We start from the raw sequence: 19,156 nt of genomic DNA on the forward strand, positions 1-19,156 counted from the left end.
TAACGCATACATAGCCAAACTTCATAACTTCACATACGATGATGGCACATACAATCCAGTGAGATATTACTGTCTAGCAGATCAAGACTTTTAGAATGAGACCTCACAAGGCATAGTTTGTGCAAAACATATCCTAATTACCTGACAGTGGTGAATAAGGGAGTGCCAGGGTGTCACAGAGGGCTCTTCAGTCTAGCAGACAAAAGATTTGGTGGATGGAAGTTGAAGCCAGCAATAAGGTGCCGGTGTGGGTAGTTACCACTGGAACAACTTACCCCAGGCTGTGGTGGATTCTCCATTGCTGGAAACTTTTGAAATCAAGGTTGGGTGTTTTTCTAAAGAATCTGCTCTCGTTAAGCCCTGGCCTTGGCCTTGAAGCAGAAATTAATCCAAGGAAGTCCTGTGAGGGCCCTGTGCCGTGCAGGGGGCTCGGACCGGTCCTAGGGCCCTGTGCCGTGCAGGGGGCTCGGACCCGTCCTAGGGCCCTGTGCCGTGCAGGGGGCTCGGACCCGTCCTAGGGCCTGTGGTATCCAGATCAGACAAGATGTTCACAATAGTCCCATCTGGCCTTGGAGCGTCTGGCTCTGAGTTGCTGTCCAGGCCCATTGCCTTCAGTGGTAGGGGGCAGGCAGCTGTGGGGTACCCTGCCGCAGAGGTACCCCTCCCTGGGTGCTGGATGCTCTGGAGCGCAGGACAAGGCCCAGGGCTGCCGTGCCCGTGGGGTCCTGGGGCCAGGGACAGAGAAGGGCTGCGTGCTCCCTGCAGCCGCTCGCTGGGCCCCACGCCATTACCACGGGCTCACTCACCCTGTCCTTGCTCCCACAGGTGGGTGCCATCCCCGCCAATGCAGTGGACGACGGCCAGTGGTCCCAGGGGCTCATTTCAGCCGTGAGTATCAAAGGCCCTTTAGTATCGGAGTCACTGTGCCCAGGCCCTGCCCTGGGGTGGGGGGGAAGGTTCCTCCCTGCTTGATGTCCTCCCTCCCTGGGACTGGGGGGGTCGTCACCCTCTCTGTAGGGAGCCTCTTCCCGTGAGATCCTGCCCCTCGCTCCCCTTCCTTCCTCACACCAGCTGCAGCAGGGCACGGAGGTCGCTCCTCTCCCTCCCTCCCATCTGCCCCCCACCCTGGGCATCACCTTCCCTCCTGGCCCCCCCCCCCCCCCCCCCCCCCCCCCCCCCCCCGGGGCCTCGCCCTTCCACGTGCCTCCCCAGGACCTTGCCCCCCACATGCCCCATTCCACGCCCCGCCTCCCCCACGGACTTCGCCCTTCTACGTGCTCCGCCCTTCCATGTGCCCCATCCCCACCCCCCGCAGGACCTCACCCTTCCACATGCCCCACCCCTTCCTTGCTCTCCCCCCCCCCTCCCCCAGGACCTCGCCCTTCCAGGCCCCTCCCCACTCATCCCATCTCCTTCTCCCTGCCAGGCCCGCATGGTGGCTGCTGCCACCAACAACCTGTGTGAGGCTGCGAACGCAGCAGTGCAGGGCCATGCCAGCGAGGAGAAACTCATCTCCTCCGCCAAGCAGGTGGCCGCCTCCACAGCGCAGCTCCTGGTGGCCTGTAAGGTGAAGGCTGACCAGGACTCTGAGGCCATGAAGCGACTGCAGGTGAGTCCCTGAGTCGGGTTGGGGGGAGGGGGGGGCTGGCTCCCCTAGGGGGTGCGCTCCGGAGCTGGGGCGCATGCGCAGCACAGGATGGGGCATCCGAAGCCGGGCTGGCGTCCTGGTGCTGGCAGGGCCCTTCCCACCGCAGGGTGTGGGGTGAGTGGAGCTCCCCACCCTGTCAGGGTCTTGTGCCTCCCCCCAGGAGTGGGGTGTGAAATATCAGCCCTGCTGCACTGTACCCGGCTTGCCCGTGTAGTTATAAAGCACGATTCATCCTGGGGGAATTAACACCCCCAGGGCACCAAACCCAAGGCTGCTGCCAGGAACTCAGAACAGTTCCCTTCCCAGCTGCGCTGGATCACCAGCTCCACGGCACGGACTCCAGGGTTACCAGTGCAGGGGTGATGCCTGCTTAACCCCACACTGTCTAGAACCCTAAGGGTTAATGACGACTGGGTGAATTGGGAGCACTTCTGCTCCAGCAAGCACAGGACGCGAGGTTAACTCCGGAGGGGTGCAAACCCTCAGGCTGTGGCACTGGAAAGGTTAGCTGTGAGGGGGAGGGGACAGGCTCTGGCACGCCCACTGGGGAGGGCAAGTGAGACCCCTGACTCTGGTGGTTGCTCACAGGCAGCTCCGGGCTCTGGCGCTCGAGGAGTTAAGGAGCAGCGGGGCCCTAGCGCTGGGGCACGGGGTGCCTGTCGTCCGGCTCAGAGGCCTTCTTGGCAGCCCTGTGACCCCAGCCCGCTCCCAGGGTACAGAGGCCTTTGTCCTGCCCTGCCCCCACTGGGAGCCCAGTTCTACCTGGCTTGGGCTCTGGGTCTGTCCCTCCCTGGGCCCTGAGCAGCATTTCTGCTGCCTCTGCACTGCTGGCCACGTACAGGAATCCCCGGCAGCTCCCAGCACCTGCACGACCCGCAGCTCGGGGGTGCGGGTACGAGAGCAGAGTCACCTTCACGGCTGCAGCCCAGGCCACCGCCTTGTGCCCTGACCCTGCACTTGCAGGGAGTCCCCAGCCTGGCATCTCCCCACCCCCCGCAGTCACTACATCCCACCAGCACAGGTCCTATTGCCCCTTATTGACGCCTGGAGCCCCCACCAGCCCGTGGCCCCCGTCGTGGCCCCTTGCCAGCCTACCCCAACCTTCCCCCTGGAGCCCAGTTAGCCCTGCTCTTGCCATCCTGGGCGGTGGCTGCCCACTCGCAGGTCACAGAACCGCGCCCCTTGCTGAGTCTGCGCCACGTTCCCCTTCTCTCTGCCCAGGCCGCTGGCAACGCCGTGAAGAGGGCATCGGACCATCTGGTGAGGGCAGCCCAGAAAGCAGCCGCCTTCCAGGACCAGGAGAACGAGACGGTGGTGGTGAAGGAGAAAATGGTCGGGGGAATCGCGCAGGTGAGGAGCAGGGGGTCACGCCTAGAGGCTGCAGGCAGCTTGAAACAGCAGCCCTGAGCAGAGGAAATGCCCCTTCCTTCCAGGGCGTGTTGCCTCTGAAACCTAACGACAACTCTACCTTATCCCTTAACTGTGTCACTGCTGCTTAGTTAAGTCGATACAGCCAGAAAATGTGCTTCCCTCGCAGCCTCAGGGCCAAGAGCTGCTCAAACCTCTGCCTTCCCCCTTGGAAACGTCTCTGCTGCGGTGAGACGCTGCCTGCGCCCCCGGGGGGTGCTGAGAATGGGGCTGGGGTGAGACATGGCATTGGATGTCAGGACAGGAATTGCCAAGTGCCAGACAGGGTGTGGCCCGGGGTCCTGTCGTGCCTGGAGCAGCAGCACCAGACACTTCAGAGGAGGGTGCAAGACGCCTGCAGTAGGATAATCTGCCCCACATCAGGCCTCCTGCTGGGCTCGAACCGTTAGTCTGGCTCCAGCCCTGAGCATGAGGTTTAATATCCCTGCCAGAGTGTTAGCAGTGACTGTTGTAGCTGGATAGTCGTGGTAGGTACATAACAAGGTCCAGCTCTGCGGGGCCTGCGAGGAGAGACCCCGGGCCTGGAGGCAGCTCTGTGGGGCCCGTGGGGAGAGTCCCACTTCTCAGCTCTTACAGGATGCCCGAGACATGGAGTGTATGTTTGTCTCCATGGGGGACTCCGGCCATGGGGCACGGGGACAGGTGGGGGAGTCAGAGGTTCAGCGTAAACCTGGGAATACTGCGTAGCCCTGGATCTGATGCTAGGGTCAGGATGAGGGAATAAGAATCCAGCCCGCTGCCCTCGGCTGGAGCTGGTTCGCTGTGAGCCAACGTTCACACCTCTCTAGCATGGCTGACGCCAGCTGTCCGTAACCTGGGGGACGGCAGGCCCCAGCTGGCGCTCGCAGGGCCCGTGGGCGGGGCCTCAGCCGGCGCTCGCGGGGCCCCAGGACCCATGGGCGGGGCTCCAGGACCCGGCAACCGGTGCTCACAGGACCCGTGGGCAGGGCGGGCTCTCACCGCAGTGTCTCCCTGGCAGATCATTGCAGCGCAGGAGGAGATGCTGCGGAAGGAGCGGGAGCTGGAGGAGGCCCGGAAGAAGCTGGCTATGATCCGGCAGCAGCAGTACAAGTTCCTGCCCTCGGAGCTGCGGGACGAGGGGCAGAACTGAGGGGAGCGTGGCCATGAGCTGAGCCTGCCCACCCCCTCTCACCACAGAGACTGCTGCCGCCGCCTCCTATTTAATACAGGCCTGCCCTGAGCAGGGATTGCCTGGATCACCCAGACTCGCCTGCTGCCCAGCGCACTGGGGACTAATCTGACACTGCCCACCGCTGCCCCCAGCGGGTGCTGCACCAGCAACTCTCTGCTTCACCGCGCAGCCAGCGCGCCACGGGCACACGCTTCTCCACTCTGCTTGGGCACGGCCACAGCGCCGGGTGCTCCGCGGGGTACGAGGAGGCTGGAGCTCTGCAGGCCTGGGCTGGGGCTCACCTATGCAGCTGCCTCGAGCCCCGTGGACCTGGGGCTGCCCCACCCCCCAAGCTCCCCCTCCCCCCACACACCTTTCAGGCGTTTTCCTTTGTGCCTTTGTGGGTTCCACGTCTCTGGGCGTCGAGCTTGGAGGCGGGTTCTCACCCGGCTCCGCCCCGGGGCCAGTCGTGCAATGGGGGGGACAGAAACTGCTTCCCTGGTGACTCTTGCACCAACCCACCCTCACCTCTGATGCCTTATTGCTGGCTGCGCCTTCCCTGTCGCCCAGTGCCTCTGCTCCAGGGTGCGAGGGGTTAATCTCTAGGTTTGCCCCCCTGCCCTATTGTGCCTCCTACCTGCAGGGACCTGCCTGCCCCTGGAGCAGCCCCCAGCCAGCGCCCCCTGCTGCTCCTCGTTCCCAAGTGCCTGCGTCGTGCGTCCGAGAGCTCCAGTATTTTTGTAGTGTTGAATTTCTGAAGTATTGAACTCGCCTGCTCCCCCAGCCACTAACCCCCCTCCCCCAGCATCTCCTGCCCTGGAGCCCTACATCCCCTCCCCCGCTCTGGGATCCTGAACCCCCCCTGCACTCGCTGAGGCTTCTCACCTCTTATTTTGATACTCTGAGCTTCCACTGTTAAACGTGAAGGGAAAGCGGCTGCCCTGCCACTCCCGGGGTGGGGAACGGGACGGCTCCTTGCAAAGGATTCTTCATCAATAAAACCGGCTTTCCTGCTTCTTTGGTCTGCATCAGTGGCCACGCTCAGCTGCGTCCGCTCTCCCCGGGTCTGCTGGGAGAGACCCCAGTGGCCTGCTGGGGGCAGCTGCTCCCTCCCTGTGTGTGAGACCCCAGGGGCCTCTCCAGGACCCTCCTCTCTGCTGGGGCCCCCTCCTTCCCCACTGCTTTTAGACCCAAAGCATGGAGGTGGCAGAGTTTTCAGACCCTTTGGTGTTCAACCTGCCCCATTATAAACCTTCCCCTCTCCCAGGACTGCCTGGCCTGGGGAAGCAGGGTCTGGCAGAGGCAGGACACCACGGATAATCTGCAATGACTGGAGAGGGGAGGGAGCCGGGCAGAGTTCGGAGCAGTCTAGAAGTGAAGGGTGGAAGGCAAAAGGTGACGGGCAGATGTCACTGACCGGGGGAGCTGCAGCTAGGAGTGGGAAGTGCCCCGGGGAGCTGGGCAGGAGTAAGTCCTCCAGAGCAGGGTGATCCCTGGGAAGCAGGGTGAGGGGTACCAGCAGGCTTTGCTGTGATGGGGAGGGTGAGGCCTCCTGGGCAGTGACTGCGGAGTGGCATCACTGCTGGGCAGCGCCAGCCCCAGGGAATGGGCCTTGCCTAAGGGTTAGAGCAGGGCAGCAGGCGTGGGCATCCCCATGACGCAGCGTTCCTGGGAAAGTGAGCAGGTGGCTGCAGCAGCGGTAACACCTGCCCCCTCACAGGCAGCTGGGGCTCGAGCCCACCAGAACAAGCAGCAGCTGTTTGGTTTTAGCAGAGCAGGGCCTGAATTTCACTCCCTGTCAGGCAGCTGGGCCCGTGCTGCCCCTGAAGCCCCCGGCCGGCTGCTCTCAGCACCAGCCCCTCGGAGCAGCCTGCCTGCTTGTTGGGCATTGGCCCCTCACTGCTATGGGGGCCCCCCACTGGGAGGGTCTCCTGCCACCAGCCTAATATTCATTCTTCTCCCAGGGGCTGGGCTGAGCTTGGCCTGTGGGTTCCAAGCCTGCACCAGCTGGGGCCTTCCCCATCTCCCTTCAGACTGTGCGGGGAGAGGGGCGAGTCCGAAGTGCCCAGCTCCCAGGGCAGGGCTGCCACCTTTGCCCTCCCTCTTCCCCCTCAGCTCCCAGGCAGCACCCCACTCAAAGGAATAGCAAGGAGCAGACACTGGGCTACCACATCCCTGCCTTGCCCCCCCCTTCCCCACACGGGTGCAGTCCCAGCTCTGCAGCCTGCTCTGGGCAGGGACCAGCCCTTGGTCCAAGGCAGGGCCTGACCCAAGTCACATTTGAACATGTGGGTCCTTCTCCAGCATCACCCCATACCCGCCCCACTAAGTCTCACAGACAGCTCCCTGAATCCTGGCCCTAAACTGCCCCTGTGCTCACCTGGAACCTGCCCCCTCCCCTCCAGCACCTGTCTCATCAGCTGGGTACTCGCCAGACCCCAAACCCCACAGCCATTCCCTAGGGGCTGCTCCCTGTACCTGCGTCTCCCAGGTGCTCCCCCTTCGCTGCAGCGCCTCCCCCATGCACTCCAGTGGCCCTGCTCTATCTGCTGAGCTGAACCTGAGCCCCTGGCTGCTCCGTGCACACACCTTCTGGGGGGTTGCACTCCTGCCCTCCCACCCCCTCCGGCTGGGCTGGACTTGCTGCTGGAGGGCGCAGGCCCAAGTGCAGCCGGACCCTGCAGTGAGGGGCCTGGACCCTGACTGGGCGTCCTGCCCAGCCTAGTGACACCAGGACTGGCCACCGGGTGGTGCCGCCGAGCTGCGGAGTCACCCTCTGAGCTGGCCGTGTGCCCAGTGCCTAGGCCAGACCGTGGGGACGTGGTATGCTCTGTGTGGGGGGGGGGACACCCCAGGGGGCTGCCCTGCCGCTGGGACCCAGCCGGGGGAGAGCAGCTTGCACTAGCACGTGGTCATTGGTGGCGAGCCTGAGCCTTCGCTGGTGCTGCAACGCCCACGCAGCTATTTTTGGGCGCTGGCTTGAGCCCGGCTAGTCTGTCTGCCCGGGCTGGAGGCTCACGCGCAGGCTGCCGTGGGTCGTAGCCTCACTGGGCCCTTCTTTGTCGCTACCCAGTTTCCTAGCGTCTCAGTCCAGAATGGACCCTGATCCTCTGGTCTCACCCCTAGATGAACACAGGCTGTGTGACTGCCCCCAATTAATCTGTTTGAACTAGAGCAGATAAGGTCAGTTGTTCCAGTGGTTAGCGACTGTCACTGTGCACAATCTCCGCCTTGGTTCTAGTCTGAACCGGTCTAATTTCGGCTTCCAGCCTTTGGGTCGGGTTAGACCTTTGTCTGCTAGAGCCGGACGAGCCCATTAGCAAATATTCGTTACACACTGGGATCAGGTCACCCCATCACTTTCCCTTTACGCGAAGCAGCTCGAGCGCCTGGAGTCTCTCATGGTCAGGCAGGATTCCCAGTCCTTTCATGCTGCACAGCTGGGCTCCGGCTGCCCAAAGCCCAGGGGAGCCTCTGCCAAGAGCCACCAGGGTGAACTCCAGGCTCTGGGGAAATCAAGGGCAAAACTCCCATGGATTCACTGGGGCCAGGATCTCACCCCAGCACCCAGGGCAGCTGCCCCAGGGTAAAGGGAGGCAGAGGCCAAGAGGAGCTTCTCCTCGTCTCAAGTGCCTGGCTGCAGATTTCACCCCCAGTTACACTGGGCTCTGATGCAGGGTCTGGCTCATGCTCCAAATGGAGCAGACGTTAGGCCTGGAGAGCAGAGCGTCCCAGAGCCAGAGCAGCCAGTGAACAAGGAGGAGGGAACAGCCTCCTCCACACCACTTTACACCTGGAGTGCTCGCTGGGAACAAGGTCACAAGGCCAGCACCCTGCAGCCCTCCCAGAGAACTAGCACCGGTGCCTGGCCTGAATTTTTTGAGTAGCTTCAGTTCTTCGATGGCTTGCTCATATCCATTCCACCCTGGTGTGTGTACGCATGCACCCTCTCCAGAAAATTTTTCCCTCATGCTATCCCATTGGGTTGGCTCTGGGGTCCCCTGGATTGGAACCCTCATGGCGTGGTATATAGGGACCTGCCAACCTGCCGCCGCCTCAGTTCCTAACTGCCCGTGACGGTCACTGGAACATTGAGAACAACACTTGCAAGCGCAAGAGACCAGCAGTGGACTTTCTGTAAATAAATTGTATATAGTTATTATCTTAGAGTTAAGTTAGGACGTAGTTAAGTAGTTAGTAGGTTCCCCGCTCCGTGGGGCTAGTCCGTCCTGGGCTCCAGGGCGTTCCTCGGTCCCAGAGCTTCAAACGGTGTGTGGCTTGTCAAACCCATTCCAGTCAGTCACCTACCTGATAGTTGCCTAAAGTGCCCGGGGGGAAGAGACACGTACAAGAACGGTGGCGCATTTGCAAGAACTTCAGGCCCAAGATCAAAAAGGAGAGGGACAACATTAAAATTCCTTCTGATGGAGGCGGCACTTCACCCCCCCTCAGAGCTGCAGGGGGGAAGTGGCACTGAGCACTTTGGTCTCGGTCAGAAACGCCCCACTGTCATTGAGAGAGGCACTGCGCTGCTCTGCCTCCCCGGCCCCAAGGAAAGACTCCGTGCCAAAGGCAAGGTTACCATCGTTCTTCCCTGGTACATGGGAAGACAACTCCAGCACCGACTCTTTAGCACTGTTCACCATCACTGGTGCCAAAGAAGGAACAATGGCAGATGGACTGGGGACACTCACCAACCCCAAGACCAGTGAGTCATAGGATCACAGAGAGAACACGACCCATGCCAGGCCACTCGGAAGCACCTTCAGCGCACACGGAACCATTGACGCCGGCCCCCGGAAGGGTATTGTCAAGTCCGGTGCCACCCTGGCCACGCCATGGAGGTGTTTGAGGTGGTGAGGAACCTCCTTTTCCTCCCGATGCCACCATCTCCAGCCAGCCATGAGCTGTCAGCAGCAGCTCCGGCACCATGGTTACCTCGGCACCAAAGCAAACACCTGCAAGGGGCAAGCCGGCGATGATGGTGCGGCATAGCTGCTCTCCTGCGCAGCATTGCTCTTCTGCACAGCCCCGATCCGCACAGCTCCACTGTGCTCATCCAGAAGACAGACTCAGAGGTAGAATCCTATGCCTCATATAGGAGTAATATGCCTCATATATCGATCCGACCACAGATACCAGGCAATGGATTTAGTGCAAAGTATGGTGCCAACACCACGGCCACCAGTACAACGGCAGATGCCAATGCCTTGGCCAATGTGTAATCCTTGGGGGCTCCAGCAGTTTCTGCGGTGTCAATCGTGGCATTCCTTTTCGGCAGCATCAGCGAGCCAAGCTCCCCCACCATCCCCCTCAGAACAGGGATCGGTCCCAGGTGCCGAAGTGGGTAGTGAGGGGCAGGACATACCACCAAGGGACCCACCTGCAGAGGAGGCAGTCCAGAACCCGGTGCCAGTACAAACCTTGTCATCTTCCTCCCTGGACGAGGCAATGGCAGGGACCACTATAGTGCCCACATAGGATGACTATGGGATCAGCGCCTCCCCGTGCCTCCCGCCTGCCACAATCAGCTGTTTCGCAGCGTGCAGGAGGGTGGGAGGGAGAGGGGAGGAGTGAGGATGCGGTGCACTCTGGGAGGGGGTGGAACTGGGTGGGAGGAGGTGGGGCGGGGTGGAGTGGGGAGAGGAAGGGGCAGGGTGGGGCCTTGGGGAAGGAGTGGAGTGGGGATGGAGCCTGGGGCGGAGCCAGGGGGTGAGTACCCCCGGCACTTTGCGAAGTCAGTGCCTGTGATGAGGCACATCAAGAACTTCTATGCAGGGTGGCCCAGAATCTGGGAACACAAGCCGAGGAGGTAGCGGAGTCCTCACATTCCCTAGTGAACATATGGGCACCCTCAGGACCATCGCCAGTGGCCTTGCCCTTAAATGACACTATTCTGGGACTGATTAAAGTGCTTTAGCAGACCCCTGCATATCTCCAGCCTGTGGCTAAGCGGATGGAGAGAAAATACATTGTCCCTAGCAAGAGCTATGAGTTTCTATAGAGCCCCCCACCACTGGCTCATTGGTTGTTTCTCCAGCCAACAAGAGGGAGAGATGGGGCAACAAGGTCTATCCCCAAAAGCCAAGGATTTATTCGGCAGAAAGGTATACGCAACCAGGGGCCTCCGTTGAGAATAGCTATCCATCAGGCCCTTCTAGACCGCTCTGGCTTCAACACCTTGTCAGCCATGGAAAAGTTAGGAAAAGTCCTACCTCCTGACCAATTGCTTGGGAATCACCTACATTGGAATGGACATGAGCAAGCACTTGAAGAAGAAAAGACGGTTACTAACATTTCCATAACTACTGTTCTTCGAGATGTTGCTCGTGTCCATTCCAGAACCTGCCCTCCTGCCCCTCTCTCAGAATAGCCAGTAAGAAGGAACTGAGAGGGTGGCGGGGCAGCACTTATATACCGCACCATGAGGGCGCCAGGGGGCACCAGAGCCGACCCGACAGACACCACTGAGGGGAAAAACGTTCCAGCGACGATGCATGCGACACACGCTTACATTGGAATGGACATGAGCAACACATCTCAAAGAACTACAGTTACGGAAGGAATAGTAACCGTTTTTTTCCAGCCACTGGATCTTGTTATACCGATATGTGCTGGACTGATGAGCCCTCTTAGCAAATATTTGTTCCCCATCTAGGGTGATGAAGTCACCCCTTAACCGTCTCTCTGTTAAGGTCAATAGATGGAGCTCCTGGCGCCTCTCACTATAAGGCAGGTTTTCTCATCCTTTAATCATTCTTGTGGCTCTTTGCTGAATCTCTCCAATTTATCAACATCCATCTTGAAGTGTGGGCACCCGTGCCGGCCACAGTATCCCATTACTGGTCTCACCGGTGCCAAACACAGAGGTGGCTCTCTCTCACACACACACTACACATCTGTGGCCCTAAGAGCAGGCCTATGCCGAAGGCTAGGGGCTCCCTGGTATGTAGCAGTGAGTTCCAGCTGGCCGAACCAGCTCTGTGTACCCAACTCCCTGTTGTTATACTCTGGATCTAAAAGGTGTCACGTCATTGGAAAACTCATAACTCACTGCTCATTAACATTCTTGCTGGATGTACATACCAACCAGTATGCAGCTGGGCTGAAATTATGTGACTAAACGGTGCTTCAATCAGGCATGTCGGGGAGTCCATAAATAGGTTTTCTCCAGACAAAGGAAAGAGGCCAATACCTCCAGCACAGGGTGACCAAATTCCATGGGCCATTGTAGGAACAGCTTGTGTCCAGTGTAAAAATCACACGTGGGGAGAAGACAGCCTGCAGTCTCCACTAGACAGCCCGGCAGCCACAGCCGGCAGGGAAAAGGAACGTATCGGGGATACGTTTCAAAGGATACATTGCAAAGGTTCATTGGAGCGAACCCCAAAGTGATCTTTCACCTGAGGAGATGAGGAAAACCAGCTCCTTGGACTCTGGGAGGACCTCGCCTAAAAGCTAGTCAGCCATCGCTGGCAAAGGAAAATTGCTCAAGGTAGTTTCCTCTAGCTTGCCTTAGCTCTCCCAGCATATTTTTGCTTTTGTTTGTAACCCTTTCTACCTTTAGCATTTATACCTCAACTCACTTCAAATCTGGCTTCTTAATTGAATGAACCTGTTTGACTTTGTATCTGACCCACCGCACTGCTTTGACAGGATTGGATAACTCCAGTCAAGAGAACAACCTGCTGTTTCTGCCTCTTCAAAGCAGCAGCAAATTTACTAACTTCTGCGTGTTCCTGGAGGAGGCTGGGAGACAGTTTAAGGCGGGTGGGCAAACTACAGCCCGTGGGCCACATCCTGCTGGGGAGTGGGGTCTGGGGCTTGCCCTGCTCCCGCACTCCAGCTCTGTGTGCACGTGCCGAGGCTCCTAGAGGCAGCAATATGTCCCCCCCTCCGGCTCCTAGGTTTAGGGGCAGCCAGGGGGCTCCGTGCGCTGCCCCCGTCCCAAGCACCACCCACGCAGCTCCCATTGGCTGGGAGCTGCGGCGAATGGGAGCTGATGGAGCGGTGCCTGCAGATGGGGCAGCGCACAGAGCCACCTGGTCACACCTCTGCGTAGGAGCCGGAGAAGAGACATGCCACTGCTTCCAGGAGCTGCTTGAGGTAAACACCACCCAGAGCCTGCACCTCTGACCCCTCCTGACCCCCAACCCCCTGCCCCAGCCAAGAGCCCCCTCCCACACCCTGAACTCCTCATTTCTGGCCCCTCCCCAGAGCCCGCACCCCCAGCCAGAGTCTTCACCTGCTTCTGCACCCCAACCCCAATTTCGTGAGCATTCATGGCCCACCATACAATTTCCATACCCAGATGTGGCCCTCTCACCAAAAGGTTGCTCACCCCTGGTTTAGGGGAATCCTGGGACTGGGAGCGTCTCAGTGTCACTCTGCAAACGGTACCTGGGCAATGGGAGCCAGGGTGTGACCATGCAGGGACATCGGCTGGCTACTGGTGTCCAAGCTGTGAGCCATGGCAGCACAGCATTGAAGGCACCCAGAGGTGCAGGGCAGGTGGTGACACAACCTCCCACTGGTCTTGGTTCAACCCCAGAAGAACAACCACCAAGGATCGCACCAGCCTTTTGGCCATGGTGTCACACAGGGAGCTCTCGTCCAGCTATTATCCACCCCCAAATTCTTTTCAGAGTCACTGCTTCCCAGGACAGAGTCCCCCAGCCTGTAAGTGTGGCCTACATTCTTTGATCCTAGATCTGTGCAATTAGTGGTAGCAAATCACACTCTTTGCTTGTTCCCAGCTTACCGAGCGATCCCAATCACTTTGTGTCAGTGACCTGTCTTCACTATTTACCGGCCCCCAAATTTTGGGCCATCTGCAAACTTTATCAGTGATGATATGATGTTTTGTACCAGGTACAAATATTAAATAGTGTAAGGCCAAGAACCAATCCCTGTGGGACCCCACTAGCAACACTGATTCCCTGGTTACAGTTTGAGACCTACCTCCTTTATCAACCAAACATGTAATCACATCAAAAAAGATCTCATGTTGGTTTGACAGGAGCTATTTTCCATGATCCCCTGTTGAGTGGCACTAACTATATTACCTTCCTTCAATTCTTTATTAATCAAATCCTGTATCAGCCATTCTATTATTTTGCCCAGGATCAATATCAGGTTGCCAGGCCTGTAATTACCTGGTCATCCCATTTACCCTTTTCAAATATTGGCACAATAGGAGCTTTCTGCCAATCTTTTGGAATTTTCTCAGTGTTCTAAGAGTTATTGAAAATCAACAGTCCAATGAGCTTCTCGGCCAGCTCTTTTAAAACTCTTGGAGGCAAGTTATCCAGACCTGCTGATTTTAAAATGTCTGATTTTAGTAACTGTTGTTTAACAGCCTCCTGAATTACTGTTGGAATAGAAAGTGTTTCATAACCATCATGTGATATAGCCACATCATCCGTTTTTATTGAATGCCTCTGCAATTTCTGTATTAGTGACAATTCTACCATTTCCATCTAATAATGAACCGCTACCATTGTCAGCATTCTTTTTGTCTCGAATACACTTAAACTCCTTATTGTCCTTAACGCTGATGGACACAGATTTCACCTTGTCTTTTTGCTCCCTTATCAAGTTTTTACAATTACTAACTTCTGCTTTATATTCATGACTGTCAATTTTCCCTTTCTTCCATTTGTTATATATGTTTTTTTTTTTTATAGCTGCGTTCACTTCCCCTCTAAGCCATGCTGAGTTTGTGTGTTTGAAACCAGTACAGTCTTCTTTCTTGATTGTGGCTTTCAGGGCATATAGTAAAATGTTCTTAAACAATTCCCAACTACACCTCTACCCCGATAGAACGTGACCTGATATAACGCGGTAAAGCAGTGCTCCGGGGGGGCGGGACTGCACACTCCGGCGGCTCGATATAATGCAAGTTATATATAACGCGGTTTCACCTATAACACGGTAAGATTTTTTGGCTCCCGAGGACAGCGTTATATCGAGGTAGAGGTGTATCATTTGCATTGTTTCTGTCTAAAATCTCTCCCAACTGATTTGGCTCATAATTGTCTTCAGCTTTGTGACACTGACCCTTTAAAAGCATGATGTGGGTGTGCGAGGGAGTGGATAAATAAATAATGGTTTGGACTTTATTCTGTTTGCACATAACAAATGTGACCAAGTTGTGATCACTTCTTCCTAAGCTACCCCAGTTAGTCATGTTGGGTCACAGGTGAGGGCAGCGTTTGTGCCTGGGGCTAGCTCCTGTTTTCCTAAGGGTTGTGGAAGGTAACCAGGGGAGTTGGGCCCAGTGGGAGGCAATCAGGGTTCATTTAGGATTTGGGATCCCCTTAAACTTGAGCCCCCCCCCCCCACACACACACACAGCTGGGCTGCTAGGGTGGAATTTCGTATGTGCACATGATGGGAGAAGGCAGGCAGTTAACAGGAGCATTGTGAAGAAGCTCTTCCCGGTAAGCACATGCCGTACATCCCCCTAGATGTGCCCCCCCCTAGGGATTCCCTTTAACTGGCAGCCCCGGGTGCTGCTCTCCAGGCTTTGCACCCATGGAGCCAAGCGCACACACCAGTGCTCATGGTACATAGCTGCACCCTGCATGCCCCCCCAAGCTGGCGGCTCCTCACTCAGGCAGGTCTCCCCCAGATTTGCCAGCTTTCTCAGTGAAGCCTCCCTGTGTTCTCAGGTCCCCCCAGCACTTACCCTAAAGTCACACGCTGGGGCTGACTCTAAACGGCTCAATTGTGTCCTCACCCGAAATTCTCTCCAGCTGATCACCCTGGGGGGGGGGTGTCCTCCCTGTGAATTCTGGGGTGCTCCCCAAACGAGCCCTCCCCTTGGGCTGAAACAAAAAGGGTGTTTCTCACAGCTCCTGGCCCCCTCCCTCCTGTCACCCAGGAGAGCCCCCCAGGGCTCTACAGTGATGCACACAGCACTGGAGCCTAGAGAGCAGCATCCTTCGTGTGCCCCCCAAGCTCAGCCAAAACCCTCCCCACAGGTGCTCCCCGACTCCTCCTTGTTCACTTTAATGTGCCCCCCAGGGATCTCCCAGGCTCCTCCCCCTGAACTGCCTCCCCCAGGGCTAGAGAGAGCCCTGCTCGTCCTAGAGCACATGCCAGCTGCTCCCTGCAGCGCCCCGTGCCCCAGTGCCGGCTGTAACTCGTTCCACGGGTGTGTCTCCTAACCCGCCCCCCGGGACTCACGCTAGCTCTGCTGCTCATCGTGCCGCAGCACTATGGTGTCCACACGCCTCCGTGATTACCTGTCCCCCTCCCCCAGCCAGCAGGGCTGCTACCCCTTTGTACAGACGGAACCTGGGTCAGAGACGAAGGGCCCTGCCCAATGTCACACAGGGAGTCTGGCAGCCGGGGACTGGAACCCACGTCTCCCAAGGCCCAGGTTAGTGCCCTGGCCATCCGCCCCCTCTGTGCGTATCCTAGACACAGCTCCTCCACATCCCCCTAAGCAGCACCTGAGGGCTCCTCACTGCACTACAGATGCCAGTCTAACAGACACCCCCAGCCCTGTAGGGGAGCTGTGCCCTCTGCCCTCCAGCTCCCACCCCACAGCGACAAACGAGGCTTCCCCCCGGCCTTGCACTTCCGCAGTGTTGCCAATTCTCATAATAATTATTGTTTTCCATAAAGCCCCAACTCCTGGAGTCTGTAGGTCTGTGATGATTTCAGCCTTTGTTCTTAAAGAAAAAGTAAGTTTCTAGCCCCCATGGCCAGGGAGAAAGCTTCAAAATGGGACCCCAGGGCACCCCAAAGGCTCAAAAAGCAGAAGGCAATAGAGCCCCACATCTAGTACTTTATAGGATCTCATGATTTTAAAGCCCATCTCCTGATTGGTGCACATTTGGGGTTGGCAGTACTGCCCTTACTACCAGTTTTCTAGCTGGTCCTGCCCTGCCCCAGCCAGAGCTGTCTCCTTTATAGCAGCAGGAGCTCAGGGGTTGGCCCGGGCTGCCCTGCCCAGCCCTCCCCTTCCTGCACGGGACACGTGGTGACAGATGCCGGCCCCTGCAGTCCCCTGCCTGGTGCCTCCAGGACTCTGTCCAGGCCTGGCCGGAGTGCTCTGCTTGTGCCATGCAGCCTCGGGGGTCTGGCTTGTTCGCACGGCACATGGGAGCCACCTTACAGCTGAGAATGGGGGCCCCCCACTGAAATCCTCTCCCTGGTGTGTGGGGGGGAAATGCACCCAATCCCTGCTCCCCCCCATCACATTCCCACTCCCCCACCCCGGGCGCTCTTCCCCCACACAGCACCAGGGGCGGGTTTATAGGAGATTGTCCTTATGCAGAGTGGGTGGAGGGGCATGAATGATCCACCAGTGCTTGGACAGCATGGAAAGTATGCCAGGCATGCCCTGCACCCTGTCCTGCCAGCCACGTAGCCGGACCCTCATGCTGATGTGGATGATGGGGGCAGCAGCCCCGTGGCCAGGGCGGGCATGGCAGGGAAGATCTCTGTTGTTACGGATTCTCCCCAGCCCAGTGCATTGTGGGGAGGCCCGACAGGGCTGCTGCAACCATCCCGGGATCTCCAAACTCTGGGGACTTTGCACTTGCTGCCTGCAGTAGAGCCTGAGCCCTGCCAGGGGTCCCAAAATATCCCTGCTCTGGGGGAGGAAGAGGCTGGCCAGCGGGCAAGGGCATCTTGCACCCCCTGCAAACTGCAGCTAGGCAGGACTGAGGCTGTTGGGGAGGGAACAGGTGAGACTCCAGCCAATGCACCTCCCTCCGCTCACCAAAGGAGCCCAAAGTGCTGATCCCAGACACCCGGATAACATCAACGGTGCCAGACGCCTCTTTCCAGGCCGGACCCCCTCCCCAGAGAGGATCTAGCCTAGCCCAGTGGCCTGTCCGTTTGCGTCCCTGCAGCCCTGGCTGGAGCTTTGGGATGATTTAGTTGGTGATTGGTCCTGCTTTGAGCAGGGGGTTGGACTAGATACCTCCTGAGGTCCCTTCCCACCCTGAGATTCTGTGATTCTATGGGTACGTCTACACTACGAGATTAATTCGAATTTAGATAATTCGAATTTGGGAAACAGATTGTATAAATTCGATTGTGCGCGGCCACACTAAGCACATTAATTCGGTTTTTAACCACATTAATTCGGTGGTGTGCGGCCACACTACCCCATTAATTTTAACCACATTAATTCGGTGGTATGCGGCCACACTACCCCTAATTCGAATTTACAAAATCGATTTTGGTGCTACTCCGCTCGTCGGGGTGGAGTACAGAAATCGATTTTAAGCGCCCTTTAATTCGAAGTAACTGGCTCCGTTGTGTGGACGGGTTAAGGATTAATTCGGATTAACGCAGCTAAATCCGAATTAAAGTCGTAGTGTAGACCAGGCCCAAGACTCTGCCCCTGGGGCCGGCAGCCTGGAAATCCCAACACGCAGAACATGGCAGCTTGACAACAGCAGGCCAGCAGCACTCGCCGCCTCTTCCAGCTCCCTCCCTGTGCGTCTGGGCCAGCATCAGGCCCCTAAAACCCCAGGGACGGATTCAACAGCCTCAAGCGGAAGCCTGTTCCAGAGCTGAACTGCCCTGAGAGTTAGAAAGCTTTTCCCAATATCTAACCTACATCTCCCTTGCTACAGATTAAGCCCATTGCTTCTGTCCTACCTTCAGTGGACATGGAGAACAACTGATCACTGTCCTCTTTATAAGAACATAAAATCGGCCGTACTGGCTCAAACCAAAGGTCCACCTAGCCCAGCATCCTGTCTTCCGACAGTGCCAATGCCAGGTGCTTCATAGGGAATGAACAGAACAGAGAATCAAGTGATCCACCCACTGTCGTCCAGTCCTAGCATCTGGCAATCAGAGACTCAGGGACACACGGAGAATGAAGTTGAGGGGCCTCATTGGACTGGAGCGGCTAACTGCAGCCAGTGGGAGCCGCGATCAGCCAAACCTGTGGACGCGGCAGGTAAACAAACCAGCCCAGCCTGCCAGGGTGCTTACCCTGGAGGGCCGCGTGCCAAAGGTTGCCGATCCCTGCTCTATCATATCCCCACTTAGTCATCCCTTTTCCAAGCTGAACCGTCCCAATCTTTTTTCTCTCTCCTCATATGGAAGCTGTTTCAGGTCCCAATTATTTTTGTTGCCCTTTTCTGTACCTTTTCGAATTCTAATATATCTTTTCTGTGATAGGATGACTAGAACTGCACGCACTATTCAAGATATGGGCTTATCATGGATTTATCTAGTGGCATTATAATATTTTCTGTCTTATTATCCATTCCTTTCCTAATGACTTTGTTAGCTTTTTTGACTGCTACTGCACATCGAGCAGATGTTTTCAGAGAACTATCCACAATGACTCCAAGATCTTTCTTGAGTGGTAACAGCTAATTTAGACCCCATCATTTCATATGGATAGTTGGGATTATGTTTTCCCATGTGCATTACTTTGCATCTATCAACAATGAATTTCATCTGCCATTTTCTTGCCCAGTCACCCAGTTTTGTAAGATCCCTTTGTAACGCTTCGCAGTCTGCTTTGGACTTAACTATCCTGAGTAATTTTTGTATCGTCTGCACATTTTGCCAAACCAACTGATTTTAGACCAAGTCTCTAATTTGTCAAGGTTGTTTTGAATTTTAATTCTGTCCTCCAAAGTGCTTGCAACCCCTCCCAGCCTGGTGTCATTACACATTTTCTGAGCAGACTCTCCATGCCATTATCCAAGTCATTCATGAAAATACTGACTAGTACCAGCCCCAGGACTGACCCCCTGGGAGCCCACCAGTTTGACGGCACACCATTGATAACTGCACCCACCTTATAGTAATTTCCTTTAAACCACATTTTCCTACTTTACTTATGAGAATGTCACATGGGACTGCATCAAAAGCCCTATTACAATCAAGACACTGGGGAAGCTGGAGATGGGAGGTAACAGCACTGCCACTCACCACTAGCGCCTCCTTGCAGCTCGGTC

General features: G+C 56.9%; 1 protein-coding gene across 1 annotated transcript in view; it reads left to right on the plus strand.

Annotated features, from left to right (window-relative positions):
* Window positions 1-5,224, plus strand: part of TLN1 (talin 1) — a 63,918-nt gene extending 58,694 nt beyond the window's left edge. The window contains exons 48-51 of the mRNA XM_026658261.2: window positions 826-888; window positions 1,427-1,609; window positions 2,870-2,998; window positions 4,056-5,224. Of these exons, the coding sequence (XP_026514046.1) occupies window positions 826-888; window positions 1,427-1,609; window positions 2,870-2,998; window positions 4,056-4,187 (507 nt within the window). The 3' untranslated portion in view covers window positions 4,188-5,224. The remainder of the gene's footprint in view (window positions 1-825; window positions 889-1,426; window positions 1,610-2,869; window positions 2,999-4,055) is intronic.
* Window positions 5,225-19,156: the final 13,932 nt, after the last annotated feature.

Source organism: Terrapene carolina, unplaced genomic scaffold (assembly GCF_002925995.2).
Source record: "Terrapene carolina triunguis isolate 2854851 unplaced genomic scaffold, T_m_triunguis-2.0 Scaffold422, whole genome shotgun sequence".
NCBI lineage: Eukaryota > Metazoa > Chordata > Testudines > Emydidae > Terrapene > Terrapene triunguis.